Source organism: Platalea leucorodia (assembly GCF_965183815.1).
Source record: "Platalea leucorodia genome assembly, chromosome: W".
NCBI lineage: Eukaryota > Metazoa > Chordata > Aves > Pelecaniformes > Threskiornithidae > Platalea > Platalea leucorodia.
The window spans coordinates 18,888,640-18,909,215 of NC_138859.1; the positions used below are offsets into that span (position 1 = coordinate 18,888,640).

General features: G+C 42.2%; 1 protein-coding gene across 1 annotated transcript in view; it reads left to right on the forward strand.

Annotated features, from left to right (window-relative positions):
• LOC309601647 (guanine nucleotide-binding protein G(q) subunit alpha) overlaps window positions 1-20,216 on the forward strand; it is a gene marked incomplete at both ends in the record, with an annotated part of 171,712 nt that extends 151,496 nt beyond the window's left edge. Inside the window, 2 exons of the mRNA XM_082334806.1 lie at window positions 14,838-14,991; window positions 20,026-20,216. Of these exons, the coding sequence (XP_082190932.1) occupies window positions 14,838-14,991; window positions 20,026-20,216 (345 nt within the window). The remainder of the gene's footprint in view (window positions 1-14,837; window positions 14,992-20,025) is intronic.
• Window positions 20,217-20,576: the final 360 nt, after the last annotated feature.

Sequence of the window (20,576 nt, forward strand, 5' to 3'; positions counted from 1 at the left end):
TATATAAATATATCAAAAGACTGGAAAAGTGGTAGTGATTAATTGGAATGTATTTGAAAGTGTAAGACCTGGGCATGACGTATATGGGATGGAATAAGGGGTGGATACTGTCCTGGTTTCAGCTGGGATAGAGTTAATTTTCTTCTTAGTAGCTGGTATAGTGCTGTGTTTTGGATTTAGGATGAGAATAATGTGGATAACACACTGATGTTTTAGTTGTTGCTAAGTAGTGCTCACACCAGTCAAGGACTTTTCAGCTTCCCATGCTCTGCCCGGTGCACAAGAAGCTGGGAGGGGGCACAGCCAGGACAGCTGACCCAGACTGGCCAAAGGGCTATTCCATACCATATGACATCATGCTCAGTATATAAACTGGGGGGAGTTGGCCAGGGGCAGCGATCGCTGCTCGGGGACGTGCTGGGCATTGGTTAACAGGTGGTGAGCCAATTGTGTCGTGTATCACTTGCTTTGTATATTATTATTGTATTATATTATTATTATTATTACTACTACTATTACTACTATTCTATTTCATTTTACTTCAATTATTAAACTGTTCTTATCTCAACCCACTAGTTTTCTCACCTCTACTCTTCCAATTCTCTCCCCCATCCCACTGGGGTGGGGGGAGTGAGCGAGCGGCTGTGTGGTGCTTAGTTGCTGGCTGGGGTTAAACCACGACATCCTCTTAAGAGAGTTGTTTACATTATTGGTTCTAATTAATTAGAGAAGGAAAAGGTTCTTTTCAAATAAAGAGTCTTGCTCCTTTTTTTAAGCTTTTTTTGGGGTTCTAAAGGTCATATTGCATCTTAATAAATTATTCAGTTTAGCTGCAACTAAAATTGTTAGTGTTTTAAAACAACAGGAATATAGGAAACTTTGTTATCCTTAAGTTGTCCTTGGTAGAATAGATTGAAGTTGTTTGGATTGTTAAAAAATATTCAAGTTAAATTCTGTTGTATTAAAATTACATGAAATACATGAATGCAGGATAGGTATTTTTAGTGTGTATTCATTTGTGCTTGTATACAGGTATGTAGATGCAGGCCTATATGCTCATGTTTTGAATCTGGACAAAATACATCTGTAGAATAGATGAGTATCCAAAGTCTATATGGAACTTCTGTAGCGTTCATCAGTGTGCTCTGACAAATTGGTACAATGTTGCAGTCACACTTTCTTTTGATGTGGGCCAAAAATATGAAATGACATGAGGCCACAGAGTTCAGAATACTTTCATTCTTCATGGAGACAATTATCTGAAGAATGTATTTCATTTTTACATCAGAACTATATTTCTGTTCACGTCTAGGCATGCTTCCACTTTTCTTCCAGCACTTTGAGTTCCTTATTCACAGGCTAGTCCTACATGGCTTACCATGAAGGCTGAAAGAAAACAATGTTGAGATCAGAGCACTTTTTTTTCTACATTGTGTAAAAAAACATGTAAAACATTTAGTTCCCTGTTTTTTTCATCAGCATTCAGCAGTCCAGAACAATTGGGCATGGAGCAGAGGAATAATATGAACTCCCAGATAGAATTAAAATATTATTTCTATGGGAAATAAAATCTCCAGAACTCATTGTTTATTTGGAAACTAGAGAAAATAACACATTTATCTTCTGTGCCAAAATTATTTGCTGTATGTATTATATCTGTTCATGTGTGTTCACACGCATGCATATATATATTTTCTTTTTTTCTGTAGATAAAAAACCTTTTGAATATAAAGTATCAGTACTAAGAAGCATTTGCATAACAAAGAGCTAGAGCTTGTTCCTCTGTGTTAAAATGGATGGTTCATAATGGAAATGGGAGTTTGAATTATCATACACCTATTTGCAGATTTACTTGTAAAAAACTGACAAAACTGACCAGAAAAGGGCCTTTTTCATTAACAATTTTATTTTAAAAGATTTTCACCTGTTTTTCTCAAAAATACGTGGGTATTTATGAAAAACTGTTTATTCCAGCATTCATGATATTTCATCAAAAAACAATTTAATGGCCATTTTTTATTTAAAAAGTAATTTGGCAGCAATGTTTGGACCACATTCTTTGACCACTGTTTGGATCACATTTTCTGGACAAAATTTTTGTGATTTAATGATTGTCGAACAAATTTATTTCAGTGGATTTCAGCTGTCATTTGATCTGTCTGTCCCTCTTATGGATATATAAAATTGCAATATATTCTGAATGTTGCAACTTTAAGTTGTTGGAGGGGTTAGAGTTCTTCTTTAAGGTGACTTAGAAATACAGTTCTCAGCTACAGAGATGTCTTCCCAGTCTTCTGCCAGCAGTTCTTTTCATGAGGCTGGTCTGCAGAAAGATTAAAACAAGTGAAGAGTATAAAGGAATCATTCCTGAGCTCTGTATGTGTTTGAAGTAGTCTCTTACCGCATGTCATGATTTAACCCCAGTCGGCAACTAAACACCACACAGCCACTTACTCACCCTCCCTGCCCTGCACAGTGGGATGGGGGAGAGAATTGAGAAAAAGTGAAACCCGTGGGTTGATATAAAGACAGTTTAATAGGACAGCAGAGGAAGAGAAAAAAAAAAATAATAATAATGATAAAAGAATATACAAAACAAGTGAAGCACAATACAATTGCTCACCACCAACTAAGTGAGTCGACCTCGAATCTCCCCTGGTGCTTTCTGCCAGAGGCTCCAGGTAGGGCCGTTCTCCCCGGCTGTGGTGTAGAGCACATTTTTCACATCTTGTCCTGCCTGGACTGGCCCAAGGGCTACTGCATGAGCTATCTCCTGTTTAATTTGTACAAAGGCTTGTCATTGCTCAGGGCCCCATTTGAAATCGTTCTTCTTCCGGGTCACTTGATAGAGAGGACTTACGATCAGACTGTAATTTGGAATATGCATTCTCCAGAAACCCACAACACCCAAGAAAGCCTGTGTCCCCCTTTTGCTGGTTGGTGGAGACATGGCTGTTATTTTGTTTATCACATCCATTGGGATCTGACGACGTCCATTTTGTCATTTTATTCCTAAAAATTGGATCTCCTGTGCAGGTCCCTTGACCTTGCTTTGTTTTATGGCAAAGCCGGCTTTCAGAAGGATTTGGACTATTTTCTTCCCTTTCTCAAAAACTTCTTCTGCTGTGTTGCCCCATATGATGATGTCATCAATGTATTGCAGGTGTTCTGGAGCCTCACCCTGTTCCAGTGCAGTCTGGATCAGTCCATGGCAAATGGTGGGGCTATGTTCACATCCTTGGGGCAGTCGATTCCAGGTGTACTGGATGCCCCTCCAAGTGAAAGCAAACTGTGGCCTGCACTCTGCTGCCAAAGGCATTGAGAAAAACACATTAGCGATATCAATGGTGGCATACCACTTGGTTGCCTTTGACTCCGGTTCATATTGAATCAAAGAATCATAGAATCGTTAAGGTTGGAAAAGACCTTTAAGATCCTCAGGTCCAACCGTTAACCTATCACTGCCAAGTCCACCGCTAAACCATGTCCGCAAGCACCACGTCTACACGTCTTTTAAATACCTCCAGGGATGGGGACTCAACCACTTCCCTGGGCAGCCTATTCCAATGCCTGACTACCCTTTTGGTGAAGAAGTTTTTCCTAATATCCAACCTAAACTTCCCCTGGCGCAGCTTGAGGCCATTTCCTCTCGTCCTATCCCTTGTTACTAGGGAGAAGAGACCGACCCCCACCTCGCTACAACCTCCTTTCAGGTAGTTGTAGAGAGCGATAAGGTCTCCCCTCAGCCTCCTCTTCTCCAGGCTAAACAACCTCAGCTCCCTCAGCCGCTCCTCATAAGACTTGTTCTCTAGACCCTTCACCAGCCTTGTTGCCCTGTTGTCCTGCTGGCCACACTATTCCTGATACAGGCCAGGACGCCATTGGCCCTCTTGGCCACCTGGGCACACTGCCGGCTCATGTTCAGGCGGCTGTCGACCAACACCCCCAGGTCCTTTTCTGCCAGGCAGCTCTCCAGCCACTCCTCCCCCAGCCTGTAGCGTTGCATGGGGTTGTTGTGACCCAAGTGCAGGACCCGGCACTTAGCCTTGTTGAATTTCATGCAGTTGGCCCCGGCCCATCGATCCAGCCTGTCCAGATCCCTCTGCAGAGCCTTCCTACCCTCCAGCAGATCAACACTCCCACCCAACTTGGTGTCATCTGCAGACTTCCTGAGGGTGCACTCGATCCCCTCATCCAGATCATCAATGAAGATGTTGAACAGGACCGGCCCCAGTACTGAGCCCTGGGGAACACCACTTGTGACTGGCCGCCAACTGGATTTGACTCCATTCACCACCACTCTCTGGGCTCGGCCGTCCAGCCAGTTTTTAACCCAGCGCAGAGTGCACTTATCCAAGCCGTGAGCAGCCAGCTTCTCCAGGAGAATGCTGTGGGAGACGGTGTCAAAGGCCTTACCAAAGTCCAAGTAGACAACATCCACAGCCTTCCCCTCATCCACTAAGTGGGTCACCTTGTCATAGAACGAGACCAGGTTAGTCAAGCAGGACCTGCCTTTCCTAAACCCATGCTGGCTGAGCCTGATCCCCCGGTTGTCCCACACGTGCCGTGTAACGGCACTCAAGATGCTCTGCTCCATGACCTTTCCCGGCACCGAGGTCAGGCTGACAGGCCTGTAGTTCCCCGGATCCTCCTTCTGACCCTTCTTGACATTTGCTAACTTCCGGTCATCTGGGACCTCCCTGGTTGACCAGGACTGCTGATAAATGATGGAGAGTGGCTTTGCGAGCTCCTCTGCCAGCTCCCTCAGTATCCTCGGGTGGATGCCGTCTGCCCCCATGGACTTCTGAGCATTCAGGTGGAGAAGCAGGTCGGTGACTGCCACCTCTTTGACAACTGGGGCTTCATTCTGCATCCTATCTCCACCTCCCAGCTCAGGGACCTGAAAACCCCGAGGATGACTAGCTTGACTATTAAAGACTGAGGCAAAGAAGGCATTAAGTACCTCTGCCTTCTCCTCATCCTTCGTGGCAATGTTTCCCTTTGAAGTTCTAGCATGTCTGGCACAGCAGCACTCAGCACTGGGGTGACTTCGTTCAGGCCCCGATAGTCTACTGTTAGTCTCCACTCTCCATTAGACTTTTGCACTGGCCATGTGGGACTGTTAAAGGGTGAGCGAGTCTTGCTGATCACTCCTTGGCTCTCCAGTCAACGAATCAACTTATGGATGAGAATCAGGGAGTCTCTGTTGGTGCGATATTGCCGCCAGTGCACCATTGCGGTGGCGATTGGTACCTGTTGTTCTTCGACCCTCAGCAGCCCCACAACAAAAGGGTCCTCTGGGAGACCGGGCAAGGTGGACAGCTGTTTCATTTCCTCCATCTCCAAGCCCACCGGTACCCTTTTGGGTCCTTGAAATACCCTCTCTTGAGGTAGTCTATGCCAAGGATGCACGGAGCCTCTGGGCCAGTCACAATGGGGTGCTTCTGCCACTCCTTCCCGGTTAAGCTCACTTTGGCCTCCAATACAGTCAGCTGTTGGGATCCCCCTGTCACTCCAGAAATACAGATGGGTTCTGCCCCTTCATAGCTTGATGGCATTAGGGTACACTGTGCACCAGTGTCTACTAAAGCCTTATACTCCTGTGGGTCTGATGTGCCAGGCCATCGAATCCACACAGTCCAGTACACCCCGTTGTCCCTTTCCTCCACCTGGCTGGAGGCAGGGCCCCTCTAGTCCTGGTCATAGCATTCGTTACTCACTTCTTGTAAATGCGAATCAAAGGTACCTTTATTAAGATCGGAAGCAAAATCAGCCCTTCTACCCTGTCTGGGGAACTGTTCACTGGAAACTGGAGCAGCAATTTTCCGGGAAGAACCACCTTTTGTAGTTGTTTTTCCTTGCAACTCACATACCCGTGCCTCTAGGGTTGAGGTAGGTTTTCCATCCCACTTTCTCATGTCCTCTCCATGGGCACACAGATAAAACCACAGGGTGGCCCATGGTGTGTATTCACTATATCTTCTCTCTTGAACAGAGGGACGCTTACTCCTAATGGCTGAGATACTGGTCCGTACAGGTGAGGAGTAGGACATGTCCTCTTTGAATCGCTGGAACTCCCGGGATAATTTCTCAGCTATCACGTCAGGCAGTTTCTCCACAGCTGAGATGTAGGCCCATAGGGAGGAAGAGAGACTTTCTTCGTATTGTTGGAGATGGCCAGCCAAGTCATCCACCGTTGGTCCCTCTTCATCTTTCCAGGTCGTTATTGCCCATGAGTTTGCATACGATGATGGTGCGCTCCGCACAAACTTCCACCACAAGGGTCGTGTGCGCTGGACTTCATCTGGATCTTTGGGTAACTGCTCGTTGTCCAGGTCACCATAAATCACCTCCAGCATGGCTAATTCCCTCAGGTACTGGATACCTCTCTCCATGGTGGTCCACTTGCCTGGGTGACATATAACATCTTCCTTGAAGGGATACCTTTCCTTCATGCCTGACAGGAGTCACTTCCAGAGGCTGAGGACTTTTGCCCCTTTTCCAATCGCTTTGTCAATGCCCCCTTCCCTAGAAAGGGATCCCAGCTGATTGGCTTCCCTACCCTCTAATTCCAGGCTACTGGCCTAGTATCGGTGCAGCCAGTTGACAATGTGCTCTCCTGGATGACGACTGAAATCTTTTCGCATATCTCGCAGCTCACTCAGGGACAGGGATCGGGTGGTTACCATCTCATTTATGGGTTCTGCCTCTTCTTCCTCCTCTCCTCGTGATGACCGTGCTTTTTCATCATCCCTTACTAAACAAGCTGACTTTCGCTTCCAAGATTTCTTCTTGTGTATAGGGGCAACCGATACCAGCACGGGTTGGTTCTCTGTTTCAGCTGCAGTGCCTGTCGCAGGGGCTGGAGTAGCCACAGTGCCTGTTGCTGGGGTTTGAGTAGCCACAGTGCTTGTTGTGGGGGTTAGAGTAGCCGCAATGCCTGTCACTGGGGTTTGAGTAGGTGCAGTGCTTGTTGTGGGGGTTAGAGTAGCCACAGTGCCTGTCACCGGGGTTTGAGTAGCCACAGTGCTTGTTGCTGGGGTTGGAGTAGCCACAGTGCCTGTCGTCGGGGTTTGAGTAGCCACAGTGCTTGTTGCTGGGGTTGGAGTAGCCACAGTGCCTGTTGCTGGGGTTGGAGTAGCTGCAGTGCCTGTCACCGGGGTTTGAGTAGCCACAGTGCCTGTCGTCGGGGTTTGAGTAGCCACAGTGCCTGTTGCTGGGGTTGGAGTAGCCGCAGTGCCTGTTGCTGGTGTTGGAGTAGCCGTAGTGCCTGTTGCCGGGGTTGGAGTAGCCGTAACGCCTGTCGCTGGGGTTTGAATAGCTGCAGTGCTTGTTGTGGGGGTTAGAGCAGCCGCAGTGCCTGTCGCCGGGGTTGGAGTAGCTGCATTGATTGTTGCGGGGGTTGGAGTAACTGCAACGCCTGTCGCCGGGGTTGGAGTAGCTGCAGCATTCTTAAATTGTTGTTTAACCCTAAGCCAGACCTGACACACATTCAGGAGACATAGCAATAGGACCATGCTGGTTTGAACATCCCAAGGATATTCAAAATTCTCAAGAGCTATTGTAATTAACCTGGAGAAGAAGGGGAAGATGGAGGAAGGTGTCTCCTCCATAGGTTGGCTCTCAGAGGAGAAAAACTAAAAATGTAATTATTAATAATTTCTGATAGATGGCTCCCGAAGTACAGAGGTGACAGCAATGCTGAGTAGAAATATGAGATTAATCTCATGACCAATAATTTTATCCTACCATAAGCCAGTGTTACACAGTACAGCAAAATGACAACCTTAATCCATCTCCCAGAGGTGATAAACAGCACATAAATACTGAGAAACAGTATATATGGCAAGTGAGGTATTACATAAAACACAACTCTGAGAGCAAATACCACAACTCTGAGAACAAGTAAATCAACATTGTGACCAGCGATTACTAAACCAATACAATGAATGCTTATCACAAATTTGTTTTAACACGCTCTGGTCAGATTTGTCGTTAACTCAACCCTTTGAGCCCCACCTTGGGCGCCAAAAAGGACTGTCGTGGTTTAACCCCAGTCGGCAACTAAGCACCACACAGCTGCTCACTCACCCTCCCTCCACCCCAGTGGGATGAAGGAGAGCATCGGGGAAAAAAAAAGTAAAATTTGTGGGTTGAGATAAAGACAGTTTAATAGGACAGCAGAGGAAGAGGAAATAATAATAATAATAATAATAATAATAATAATAATAATAATAATAATAATAGAATATACAAAACAAGTGATGCACAATGTAATTGCTCACCACCCACTGACCGATGCCCAGCCCGTCCCCGAGCAGCAATCGCTGCCCCTGGCCAACTCCCCCCAGTTTATATACTGAGCATGACATCATGTGGTATGGAATAGCCCCTTGGCCAGTCTGGGTTAGCTGTCCTGGCTGTGCTCCCTCCCAGCTTCTTGTGCACCTGGCAGAGCATGGGAACCTAAAAAGTCCTTGACTGGTGTGAGCACTACTTAGCAACAACTAAAACATCAGTGTGTTATCAACATTGTTCTCATCCTAAATCCAAAACACAGCACTATACCAGCTACTAAGAAGAAAATTAACTCTATCCCAGCCGAAACCAGGACACTGTATTTGAGTTATTCATCACAATACAATGGTTTGTACAACCATTACAATTCTGTCTCTCTCTGATATCTAGTTATAGCTGCATGATTATATTTCATACTGATGGCAAAAAATTAAAGTGTTTCCAATTTTGAAACTGTATTTACTTTTTTACATAGTGGAAGACTTGACATTTACCTTATTTCCTCTTATTTTCCCTTATTTCCCAACCTTACATGTAGCAGCCCTCTTATATTTCCAGCCAAAGACTATGCTACAGGGTCTTTCTGTGCAGCCAGACAATGCTGCTACTTAAATAATTGCTTTAAGTCTTATTTGGAGAATGGAGATATTCCTAATTAATATAGACTTTCCAGCAGAAAAAAAGACTCAAATGCACAAACTTTTGTCAGGTCAAATAATGGAGTGCATCACTGTGATGCTAAATAACTTCAGAAATATTAACCCCTGCTTTGTGATCTTTGGGGATGGGGGAGCTGAAGCGCTTTTGTGTCAGTACCCCCTCTTCATCTGCAATTATCTCTGACTGAATCCTCTCTCACTCAGATAACCAGCATAAGCAGTGTACTGGGTGTACATGGCAAGGTTTTGGTAGTGGGGAGGGGAAGGCTGCCTCTGTGGGAAGAGGTCAGAGACTGTCCTGTGCCAAACACAGCTGGTTCCAGTTGGCTCTCCAACAGCCCCACTGCAGGCCAAAGCTGAGCCAATCAGCAAAGTTTGTGGTGCCTCTGTGATAACATATTTAAGAAAGGGTAAAAAAAAAAAAAATGCTGGATGGAGAGAGGATGAGGGAACAAAAGGAGTGAGAAACAGCAGAGGGAGCACCAAGGTCAGAGCAGGAACTCAATGGTAGAGCAGATATTCACTGCAGCCTTTGGAGAACCCACCCCAGAGCAGATGATAAATATTCTTGAAGGCACTGCAATCCATGGAAAACCTATGCTGGAGTAGATATTTCTGAAGGACTGCAGCCCATAGAGAACCCACGTTGGAGCAGAGGAAAAGTGGGAGAAGGAAGGAGCAACAGAGAGAAAATGCTATGTAGTGACCATAATCCTCATTCCTATCCCCATTGTGATGCTTGCGGGGGGGGTGAGGCGCAAAGTTGAAGAGTCTGAAGAGGACTGAAGTTGAGCCTGGGAAAGTGGAGAGGAATGCTGTTGTTTTAATGTTTGTCTTTTCTTTCCCACTACCTGAATCAGTAATTAAATATTTAATTAGCAATAAGTTAAATTTCCCCAAGTCTGTTTTGCCTGCGATGGTAATTGGCAACTGATCTCCCTGTCTCTATCTCAACCCACAAGCTTTCTTGTTCCAGTTCTTCCTGTTTTCTCCCCCCCATCCCTCTGGGGGCAGGGGAGTGAGAGAAGAGCTGGGTGGCAGTTTGGCTGCTAGCCAAGGCTAACCCAGCACACATAGATATATACACAGCACAGGTTCATCATTAAAAAAATGCATCTTTACCTCACCACCTTATCTCTCATCATTTCAATGAAATTCAATCCCTCAAAATCTGTGAAATCCTAATTTTGTTAACAGAACCTATTTAAATTATTAATAATTTTTGAGAAAAAAAATAATAACTACATTTTTTTGTTTATATGTAACAGCATGTCAACTAGATACCACTCCAGTCAATCATAAAGACATTTAGTTATGGGTGAAATGATCCACTACTGCTTCTGTGTTGTTCCAGAATAATATTGTGCCCAGCCTTTTCTCTTGGAGCACTATTTTTTGTTAGCTGAGAAATGCTGCTTTTCCCTTCACTGGATACCAGCTGATACAGCTTTTAAATGCTTTTTTAGCCCTTTTCAGCTATTTCTCAGAATTTGACTTGTTAGAGCCAAACTATTATGAATTATGACAATTATATTATTTCTGTAATTGCAAAAGTAATTGAAGTAATTGCAGATTTTTCCAGAGCAACAGAGATCTTGGGAGATGATAAAAACAGTGGTTCTGCTGCTCATTTTCCTTATGCCAGGTGCCTAGAGAGCTAGGGAGACCACAACAAGGTGTTGCTGCTGTCAAAGGGAGGTTGCTGTGAAGGTTGGCATGACTGGCTGTCAGCCACTGAGATGCCTTGAGCCAACTCCAGCTGCACATTTCTGTACATTAGTTATTCACAAGTTTCTGTCTGCAGCCTTTTCCATTGCAGCTGAAATAGGCTTTTGCTGGAAGCAATTTGATGAGGTAGAGCTGGCTCACAAAATCAGAGCTAGTGCTTGAACAAGCTATTAAATACTGCCAGAGCCATACTGTCTTAGAATCATAGAATCATAGAATGATTTGGGATGGAAGAGAGCTTTAAAGGTCATCCAGTCCAACCCCCCTGCAATGGGCAGGGACATCTACAACTAGATCAGGTTGCTCAAAGCCCCATCCAGCCTGTCCTTGAATGTTTCCAAGGATGGGGCATCTACCACCTCTCCGGGCAACCTGTTCCAATGTTTCACCACCCTCATCATAAAAAATTTCTTCCTTACATCTAGTCTGAATCTACCCTCTTTTAGTTTAAAACCATTAACCCTTGTCCTATCTCAACAGGCCTTGCTAAAAAGACTATCCCCATCTTTCTTGTAGGCCTCCTTTAAGTATTGAAAGGCAATAAGGTCTCCCCGCAGCCTTCTCTTCTCCAGGCTGAACAACCCCAGCTCTTTCAGCCTTTCCTCGTAGGAGAGGTGTTCCAGCCCTCTGATCATTTTTGTGGCCCTCCTCTGGATCCGCTCCAACAGGTCCATGTCCTTCCTGTGCTGAGGACTCCAGAGCTGGATGCAATAGTCCAGGTGGGGTCTCACCAGAGTAGAGTAGAGGGGCGGTTGGCTTTCTGGGCTGCGAGTGCACATTGCTGGCTCATGTCCAGCTTGTCATCCACCAGTACCCCCAAGTCCTTCTCGGCAGGGCTGCTCTCAATCCCTTCATCCCCCAGTCTGTATTGATACTGGGGATTACCCCAACCCAGGTGCAGGGCCTTGCATTTGTCCTTGTTGAACCTCATGAAGTTCACATGGGCCCACTTCTTGAGCTTGTCCAGGTCCCTCTGGATGGCATCCCGACCCTCAGGCATGTCAACTGTACCGCTCAGCTTGGTGTCATCTGCAAACTTGCTGAGGGTGCACTCGATCCCACTGTCTATGATGTCATTGATGAAGATATTAAACAGCACTGGCCCCAGTACGGACCCCTGAGGGACCCCACTCGTCACTGATCTCCATCTGGACATCGAGCCATTGACCACTACCCTCTGGATGTGACCATTCAGCCAGTTTGCTATCCAAAGTCTTGCTTGGTTTGACAAGGCTTCCTTCACATTGCATCTGATATAAGGTCAGATCCCTAATGCAGGCCTTGCCCTATATTCCTTGTTATCCTATCCCTATTTCCAGAACTAGTTCATATTTCTTTAGCTGTACAAACAGCTAGTTTAGTTAACGTGTTTGTAGGAAGTAGTTTTCCCTTGGAGGTTAGTTTAGCACTGGAAAAGGGAATCCAGAGACGTGGTGAAATCTCCATCCTTGGAGGACTTGCCTAGACAAAGCCATGACTGACTTGGTCTCATGTTGCCAATAACCCTACTTGAGTGAAAGGCTGGGCTAGATGGGCTCCAGAGGTTCCTTTCAGCTAACACTTCTGGGATAATACTCTGCTGTTATTTTAGTGGTGTTTCAGTGGGAGATGTGTGACAGTGTGAGTACTTACAGCTGTTTACATTTAAATGGATTAAATATGTGGCTGTTACTTGGTCTATGGTGCCTAATGGTCTCAGCAATGCAGCAGCATCCCTGCTGCTGTACACACGCAGTTATGCTCTCTGTGTTCCCTTAGGTTATAAAAGTAACTGCTCTCATCTAACTGTAGCATTTTACCACTGATAGACCTAACCCTTACTCTGAAGCCACCCATGTAGTCAAACTCTTCATGTGTAATGGGTAGGAGTAGTAGTATTGTATGATAAGTCTGATTCTGGAAATAAACTGTAAATTACTATTCCTAATTTTATAATGAGTAATTTCTGGTGAAATAAAGGAAAAATTCTTCTCCAAATGTAAGTGTCCTAGTATTTCGTGCAAAGAATGTAGTAGGTTCCCTCTTGGGAATAGCTACTCAGCAATAGAAGAGCATATGATGATATTTTCTACTCAGTTCCTAACAGAGCAGCTTACAGCACAATTACTCTCTTGACTTATGCCTAATGATAAGCAAAGGAGTAGTTTTGCAGAAGTACATGCATATTTATACTTAGAATTAGGCTTAAGTACTTTGCTGAATCCAGATTGTTTACATATTACAGAATAACAGAATGCTTGAAGTTGGAAGGGGCCTCTTGAGATCATCTAGTCCAACTTCCCTGTTCAAGCAAGGTCAGCTAGAGCACGTTGCCCAGGAATAATAATAAGGAATTAATAACAGTAAGAAATTAATTCTCCTAATATTTATCCTTGAGGCTTAGGTTGGATATTTATCAGCTACCCCAAAATAAATTTACTGCACTTACTCCTCATTGTAAATATGAGTGACAAATTTAACAAAAACTGTCCTTAAACTCAGAAATTCAAATTCTAATATTTTCCTAAAAACTCCATTACTTTCTATTAGTATTTAAGCTATAACATTTCATCTCTTTGCTTCTTTTGTTATGCCTTTGCTTTCTTTTAAACTTTCTGATTCTATCAAACAGAAACTACAAAAAGCAAAAGGTTTTATTCATGTGGGCCTTTCAATAGAAGCCAGAGGCTAATAGTTTTTCATAATGATACATTTTAAGTTCAGGTTTACAGTGATGGCTTTTGGGACAGTTTTTAAAAACTACTGAGAGTTTAATATGTATTTAATGAGATCCTGTCTACCTTCCTTATAACAACAGGGAAAGGGAAAAAGCCAGTGAGATCTCCCTTAATTCAGGCAACTGGTAAACATTTTTATTTACTTCCTAAGGAGGGGATCAATTTTGGAAAGACCACCCACCTGAAGGTAGCAATTACAGGGACGGAATGGAAGAGTTAGATCCTACAGGATTTATTATTGCTAAGACTATATGTCAGGAGAAGATACATGTATGCTCTTGTGTTTAGAGCATGTTAGGTATTTTATTTTCTCACACCTTAATAGTTAGAGGTACTACTGTCCATACTGTGAGTGTAGTTTGTGGCAGTAAAAAAAAAAAAAAAACCACACACAGAAAACAAAAATGGTAAAAAAAAAATCTGTGGGAATTTAGGACATGTATTCCCTCATTTTTTCCCCTCCTCTGACTCCCCATCGAATTTTAACTATGATATTGTAATTAGGTCTATAAATTATAAAGTTATTCTTGCACCATTGAAATCAATACAACTGATTGCAAAAAAGCAAAGATTTTACTTCTCTGCCTTAGTTTCTCCATCTATAAATTTGTCTATTTACTTTCACTCACCACTCTAACATTCTGTAAAGTTTAATAAATTGCTTGAAGATTCTGTGGTGATACAAGATAACTAAACTATCAACTATTACAAAATTGCATTTTTTAGGTGGTGGGGTTTTTTTTAGAGTTCCTATTTTCCATTCTTATGCAGGTCACTTTAAAATGTAAATTAATACAAGTGAAACCTATAGCAAAACTGTCTGAGTTTTCTGACAGAATGTTACATACATTAACAACAAAAGGAGGGCTAAGGAGAATCTCCATCCTTCAAAGGACAAAGGATGAGGAAAAGGCTGAGGTACTTAATGCCTTCTTTGCCTCAGTCTTTAATAGTCAGACCAGTTGTTCTCGGGGTACCCAGCCCCCTGAGCTGGAAGACAGGGACAGGGAGCAGAATGAAGCCCCCATAATCCAAGGGGAAATGGTTTGCGACCTGCTACACCACATAGACAGACGCAAGTCTATGGGGCTGGATGGGATCCACCCAAGTATACTGAGCTGGTGGAAGTGCTCACCAAGCCACATATAGTCAGTATTTACAATAGTACCTGTTACAGCTATCATGTCCGTGACCTGTGTTTTAAAGAATAATTATGCTTGTGTCTTTGAGTTTGCAAAAAGATACTGCCTTCATATTTAATTTACCACTTGCCTATGAATTGTAAATGAATCAGTTAAATCTTACATTTTGGTAAGACGGTGGAAAACATGAAATGGATCTGTTTATCAAATAAAATGGAATTGCATGGACTGATTTAAAAAAAAAAAAATTATTTTCACCACCACATAAATTCGTCTCTCTTTTTTTATTCCAGAATCGAATGGAAGAAAGCAAAGCACTCTTTAGGACAATTATCACATATCCATGGTTCCAGAATTCTTCGGTCATTCTGTTCTTAAATAAAAAAGATCTCTTAGAGGAGAAAATTATGTACTCCCATTTAGTTGATTATTTCCCAGAGTATGATGGTAAGTATATTGCCACCAGAGCTCATGCCCCATTTACACTGCTGTAATGAAAAAATGTAATAGCCTTACCCATATTTTGCTTAGAGGTTCTTAGGACAAAGACTATCACCCCTTCTTCATTATACCCATTTTATTCATTACAAATTGTACTTAGTACACCAAATGGTTAGTTTGTAGTTGAATGACTTGCTGGTCATGTTTTTTTAAAAATTATATGAAAAGGAAAAAATGATTAAAACATAGCAATTTTTAATACTCCAAATTTTTAAAGTCACTGAAGTTTTATGGGATTTTCTAGATTGCTAGGTTTTCATTTTATACCTCCATTAATTGTGGATAGGATGGAAGTACCTTTCATGTGAAATTATTGATTCTAGATGAGTAACATCATATTAGCAATGGACCTTATTCTGTTCTTGTTCATGTTCTTTCAGTTTGAACTGAAATATAAAGCTAAAATTACATAAAAATACATTTCTCATTTTTACACAGTGTCTCACATGCTCTTTTTTATTTTTTGTTTTGGCTTTGTTTGGTTGGTTTTTTTGGTTTTTTTGTTTAAGGCTGGATATCTGAACAGAAGTGTCATAAATTCTCTGTGGTTGTCAGAGAAACCAGTATCACTCCTCCTACCCTTTCATTATACTATTTCTTTTTTGTTTCCTTTATTTTAATTTTATGTTACCTATGTGAAGTTTAATGTGCTTGTCCCAGAAAACAATATGTGGAACACACAGCTGTTTCTAAAGAAGCTGTACTTTCAGAAAGTTCTCCTGAGGTAAAAAGTTAGGTATTCTAAGGTAACTGAGTGGAGGCTTTGGTAACAGAGAAAAAAATCAAATTCATACAATAACATCTTTTTTGTCTCACCAGAGAGTGAAAAGCAGATTCAAAAGCTACAAAAAAGATTAAATCTCTCACTTTCAAAACTAGAGAGTGATAAAAGGAAAAAGTTACAGTTTTTTCATGTTTGAGAGGAAAGGATGTGTTCACAGTGAACAGCCTGCAGGATCAGATCATACTTATTTATGAGTCAGCATAAGTTTAGTTTGATAGTACTATACAGAAGATAACTGGCAGTTGAATAGAAAATATTCTTGTCCTTTCAAGTTACAAGTGTGACAGGTGCCCTAGATGACATCCTGCAGGTGAGAAGGCTCTATGGGCTCTTCTGTTATCATCACTCAAGTGGAGATATACCTGTGTTAAATGCTTGTCCAGAAAAAAACAGACAAAATCACACAGAATGGTTGAGGTTGGAAGGGACCTCTGGAGATCATCTGGTCCAACCCCCCTGCTCAAACAAGATCACCTAGTGCCTGTTGCCCAGGTCCATGTCCAGATGGCTTTTGAATATCTCCAAGGAGGGAGACTCCACAACCTCTCTGAGCAACCTGTTCCAGTGTTCGGTCACCCTCAAAGTAAAAAAGGGTTTCCTGATGTTCAGATGGAAACTCCTGTGTTTCAGCTTGTGCCCATTGCCTCTTGTCCTGTCACTGGGCACCATCAACAAGAGCCTAGCCCATCTTCTTTATACCCTTCCTTCAGGTATTTGTACACATTTATGAGATCCCCACCTGAGCCTTCTCTTCTTTAGGGTAAACAGTCCCAGGTTTCTCAGCCTTTCCTCCAGTCCCTTAATCATCCTTGTGGCCCTTTTCTGGACTCTCTCCAGTAGCTCCATTTCTCTCTTGTACTGGGGAGCCAAGAACTGGACACAGGACTCCAGGTGTGGCCTCACCAGTGCTGAGTAGAGGGGAAGGATCACCTCCCTCGACCTGCTGGCAACATTCCTTCTGATGCAGCCCAGGATACCATTAGCCACCTTTGCGGCAAGGGCACATTGCTGGCTCATGTTCCACTTGGTGTCCATCAGGACCCCCAGGTCCTTTTTTGCCAAGCTGCTTTCCAGTTGGGTCACCCCCAGCGTATATTGGTGCCTGGGCTTGTTCCTCCTCAGGTGCAGGACTTGGCATTTCCCCTTGTTGAACTGCATGAGGTTCCTGTCAACCCATTTTTCCAGCCTATCCAGGTCCCTCTGGATGGCAGCCACTCCTCCCAGTTTTGTGTCATCAGCAAATTTGATGATGGTACACTCTGCTCCATCATCCAGATCATTAAAGAAGATGTTAAACAGGACTGGACCTAGTATTGACCCCTGGGGTACCCCACTAGTTACTGGCCTCCAACTAGACTTGGTGCCGCTGATCACCACTCTCTGGGCCTGGCCATTCAGCCAGTTTTCAATCCCCCTCACTGTCTGCTCATCCAGCCCGTACTTCAACAGCTTCCGTATGAAGATTTTATGGGAGACAATGTCAAAAGCCTTCCTGAATTCCAGGTAGACAATATCCACTGCTTTCCCCTCATCTACCAAGCCAGTCATTTAATCGTAGGTTATCAGGTTTTCAATCAGTCAACTCAGAGAAACCCTCTTCTTCTATTTTGCCACAAGTAATGGAAACAATAGAAGATTTTGGACCAGTAGGGCCATAACCAGTAGGCCAGACCTGAAAGTCTTTAAGCATCTGACTCTAATTCTGCAGATCTTGCTGGACTTAACCCCTTGGACAAGGTTATGGTTTGATTTGATTTCTTCTGGTGGAAAGATGGGGTGGGTTACACAGTCTGTGGCTTGCATGGGTCACTGTATGGTCCCCTCTGCTGTTCCAGCACTCTGTTTGGAGATGTTGAAGATGGACAGATTTGGAGAACTCATCAGAATTAGGTATTTTTCAGCTGGATCACTTCTCCCATGCAGTTTCCAGTGTGGTAGCACAATGGAGAAAGTAGCATAGGGATAAGAAATGCTAACCAAGATGGCAAATTGGACTGATTAAACTAAGCAGTTGTACTGCACAGTATGTCATAACAATATTGGATGAGAGACTGAGACATGCTCAAGGGTCAGAGTATCACATGAAGGTATGCTTTCACAGCTAATAGTAAAAGACTGACTCACAGACTGGAATGAAGAGCTGGGAGAGGGGAAAAAGACACAAAGGGGCCATGCTTGGGAAGGAAAGAAGAAAAAAATGTCTAGAGCACACTCCCCTCCAGAGTCTTCAAAGAAAATAAATGATTACACTCACCAAGCTAATGTAGCCAAGCCAAATTGTAGTACTTTTTATATAGGACTTGATTATCATATAGAGAGAGACCCTTTGAAGACTGCTAAATTGGGAGCAATGGACAAGAAACCTACTGATTTGTATTATAATTCTTTTCCAAGATTATTTAGATCATAACCACTTAGCATTGTAAATCTAACATTTGCTCATTCCTTTTTTTTCTAAATTGCCGAGGTGGCAAACTTTCTTTTTAACCTCAGTTTTCTGTACTTGAAATCTAGTCCAAAAAAAATTTAAATTACATGATAATCATCAGACATGTTATTGGGTAAGCAAAATTTGGATACAGGCTTTGAATAGTGCAGTAGATTTTGAGAGAGGGAAAACCCTACTTGTGTCTACCCACTGTAAAACTGTTTAACAAAATTCTAGGAAGTTGATTAAAACAATAAATGGCTTATTTTGAAGAAATCATTGTCTTTGAAAGTCTAGGAGTCTCCTTTACAAGTATTTGATTAAGAGCAAAAAAAATAGTAGTGAAATTTACTGTTGCTGCTGTTTCTATAGCATATGTGCTGAAGCTAAAGGCTAGCATCTGTTGTGTTTAGAAATTTTAAAAATTTTGAACAGTCCTCTCTGTCCTACCTCAGAGAACTAATTATCTGTTTACATGTTCTTCTCTACATCTCAGCAAATGTGTAGTCTGTGTATGTGTATATATATACACACATATATATTCATGTGCATACACCAGGATATTGCAGAATCATGTTCTCCTTCTACAAGGCTTTGCAACCAATAGATATCAGAAAGCATATGATTTCTCTTGTGTGCTTCCTTTGCTACCTAATTTTTGCAGTTATCCAAATTAGAAATGTTTGCAACTGTACTTAAATATTAAAAATAAGTTTTATTTTGCGGTTACTGAAAGTTATGTGGGCACACGCTAACCCCCTAAGTACAGATTTCATAACCACTGAAGGATAGAACTATATAACAGCTGAAGGCTGGTATTTATATTGTCACGTAACAAGACCAGGACTAATGAGAAGATAGGAGGAGGAAGTACAGCAAACGTACATGTTCTGTAGAAACCCACATTGCAGAAACAGGAAAGCAAGGGAATAATGGCCTATGAAAATTGCATTGGAACAGAATTGCAGTATAGGAAAACAATAGCTTGTGGCTAATGTTCCTGCTTCTGTGCTGCTCTTTTGGCTGTGAACATGAACAAATCCTCACTGTTCTAGATTGGAAGTCATTATTTTGCCTTCGGTCTTGTGTAAAGCAGAACATGCAGTTTGGTTACATAGACTTTGTGTTCTTCTGAGAATTACAGACTTAATTTAGATTTAATAAGATTGTTATATATCATTTAGATAATTGTTTTGTCAGAACATTAACTTTTTGCAATTGAACAGCTTCAACTAGCAAGCATGTATATTTTATTATCACTAAAGTAAATGAAATTCTATTGGAGACAGTGTCAGACCAGTTTAGAATATAACTTGATTATGCTACATTTTAAAAAAATGTATTTAATTATAGTTTAAATATAGTAGATATAGACTGAAAATGGGCCAATTCTATTAATTTTTTAAATATTTATTAGTATAAAGCATCTATTTCTTCTGTTGTTCATTTTGTGTGGTGGTTATATATCATCAATTTCATCTCTCCATTTTAAACATCTTATGGAAGAAAGGATAGTCAGCAGGAAAAGAACAGCTCTTGCATGATCAACTTCTGGAATTTCCTTCCATTTTTATTTTTTAATGATTCCTACAGGAAAAAAAATAGTATATGGTAGTATTTATTAGTAAAAATTTTCCCTTCTTCTCTTATATGAGAAACACAGACTGAGTCTTTCTTCTGTTTTCTGCTCCTAAGGTTTCCCTCCAAAAGAAGCTCAAATATTGAATTTACTTTAAGAAAAAACTGACTTTCTCTTCTTAATTATCAGGACCACAACGGGATGCACAAGCGGCACGAGAGTTCATCTTGAAGATGTTTGTAGACCTGAATCCAGACAGTGACAAAATTATCTACTCCCACTTCACATGTGCTACAGACACAGAAAATATACGCTTTGTCTTTGCTGCTGTCAAGGACACAATCCTACAGTTAAACCTGAAGGAGTACAACCTGGTCTAACTGTGCCTAGCAGGCCCTTCAAGACCACCTTTGTGTGATTGAAGATACACAAGAGGGACTGTATTATCTGTGAAAAATAATTGCATAATACTAATTTATTGCTGGCCTGGACTCTGTGAATGTCCACAGAGTTTTTAGTTAATATTATGATTTTATTTAAACTATATGGAGGAAAAACAAAAGATGCTGAAGTACATTCACAGTACATTTTCTTATTTTTTAGGCAAAACCTTGTGACTCAATGTGTTTTAAATTCTCAGTCGTACACTCACAAAGGATAACAGTTTTTTGCTATTGAAGCAAAATCAAGCTGTTTTTCTCTTTCCCTGACCCTTTCTCTCTCCCTCCTTCCTCCCTCCC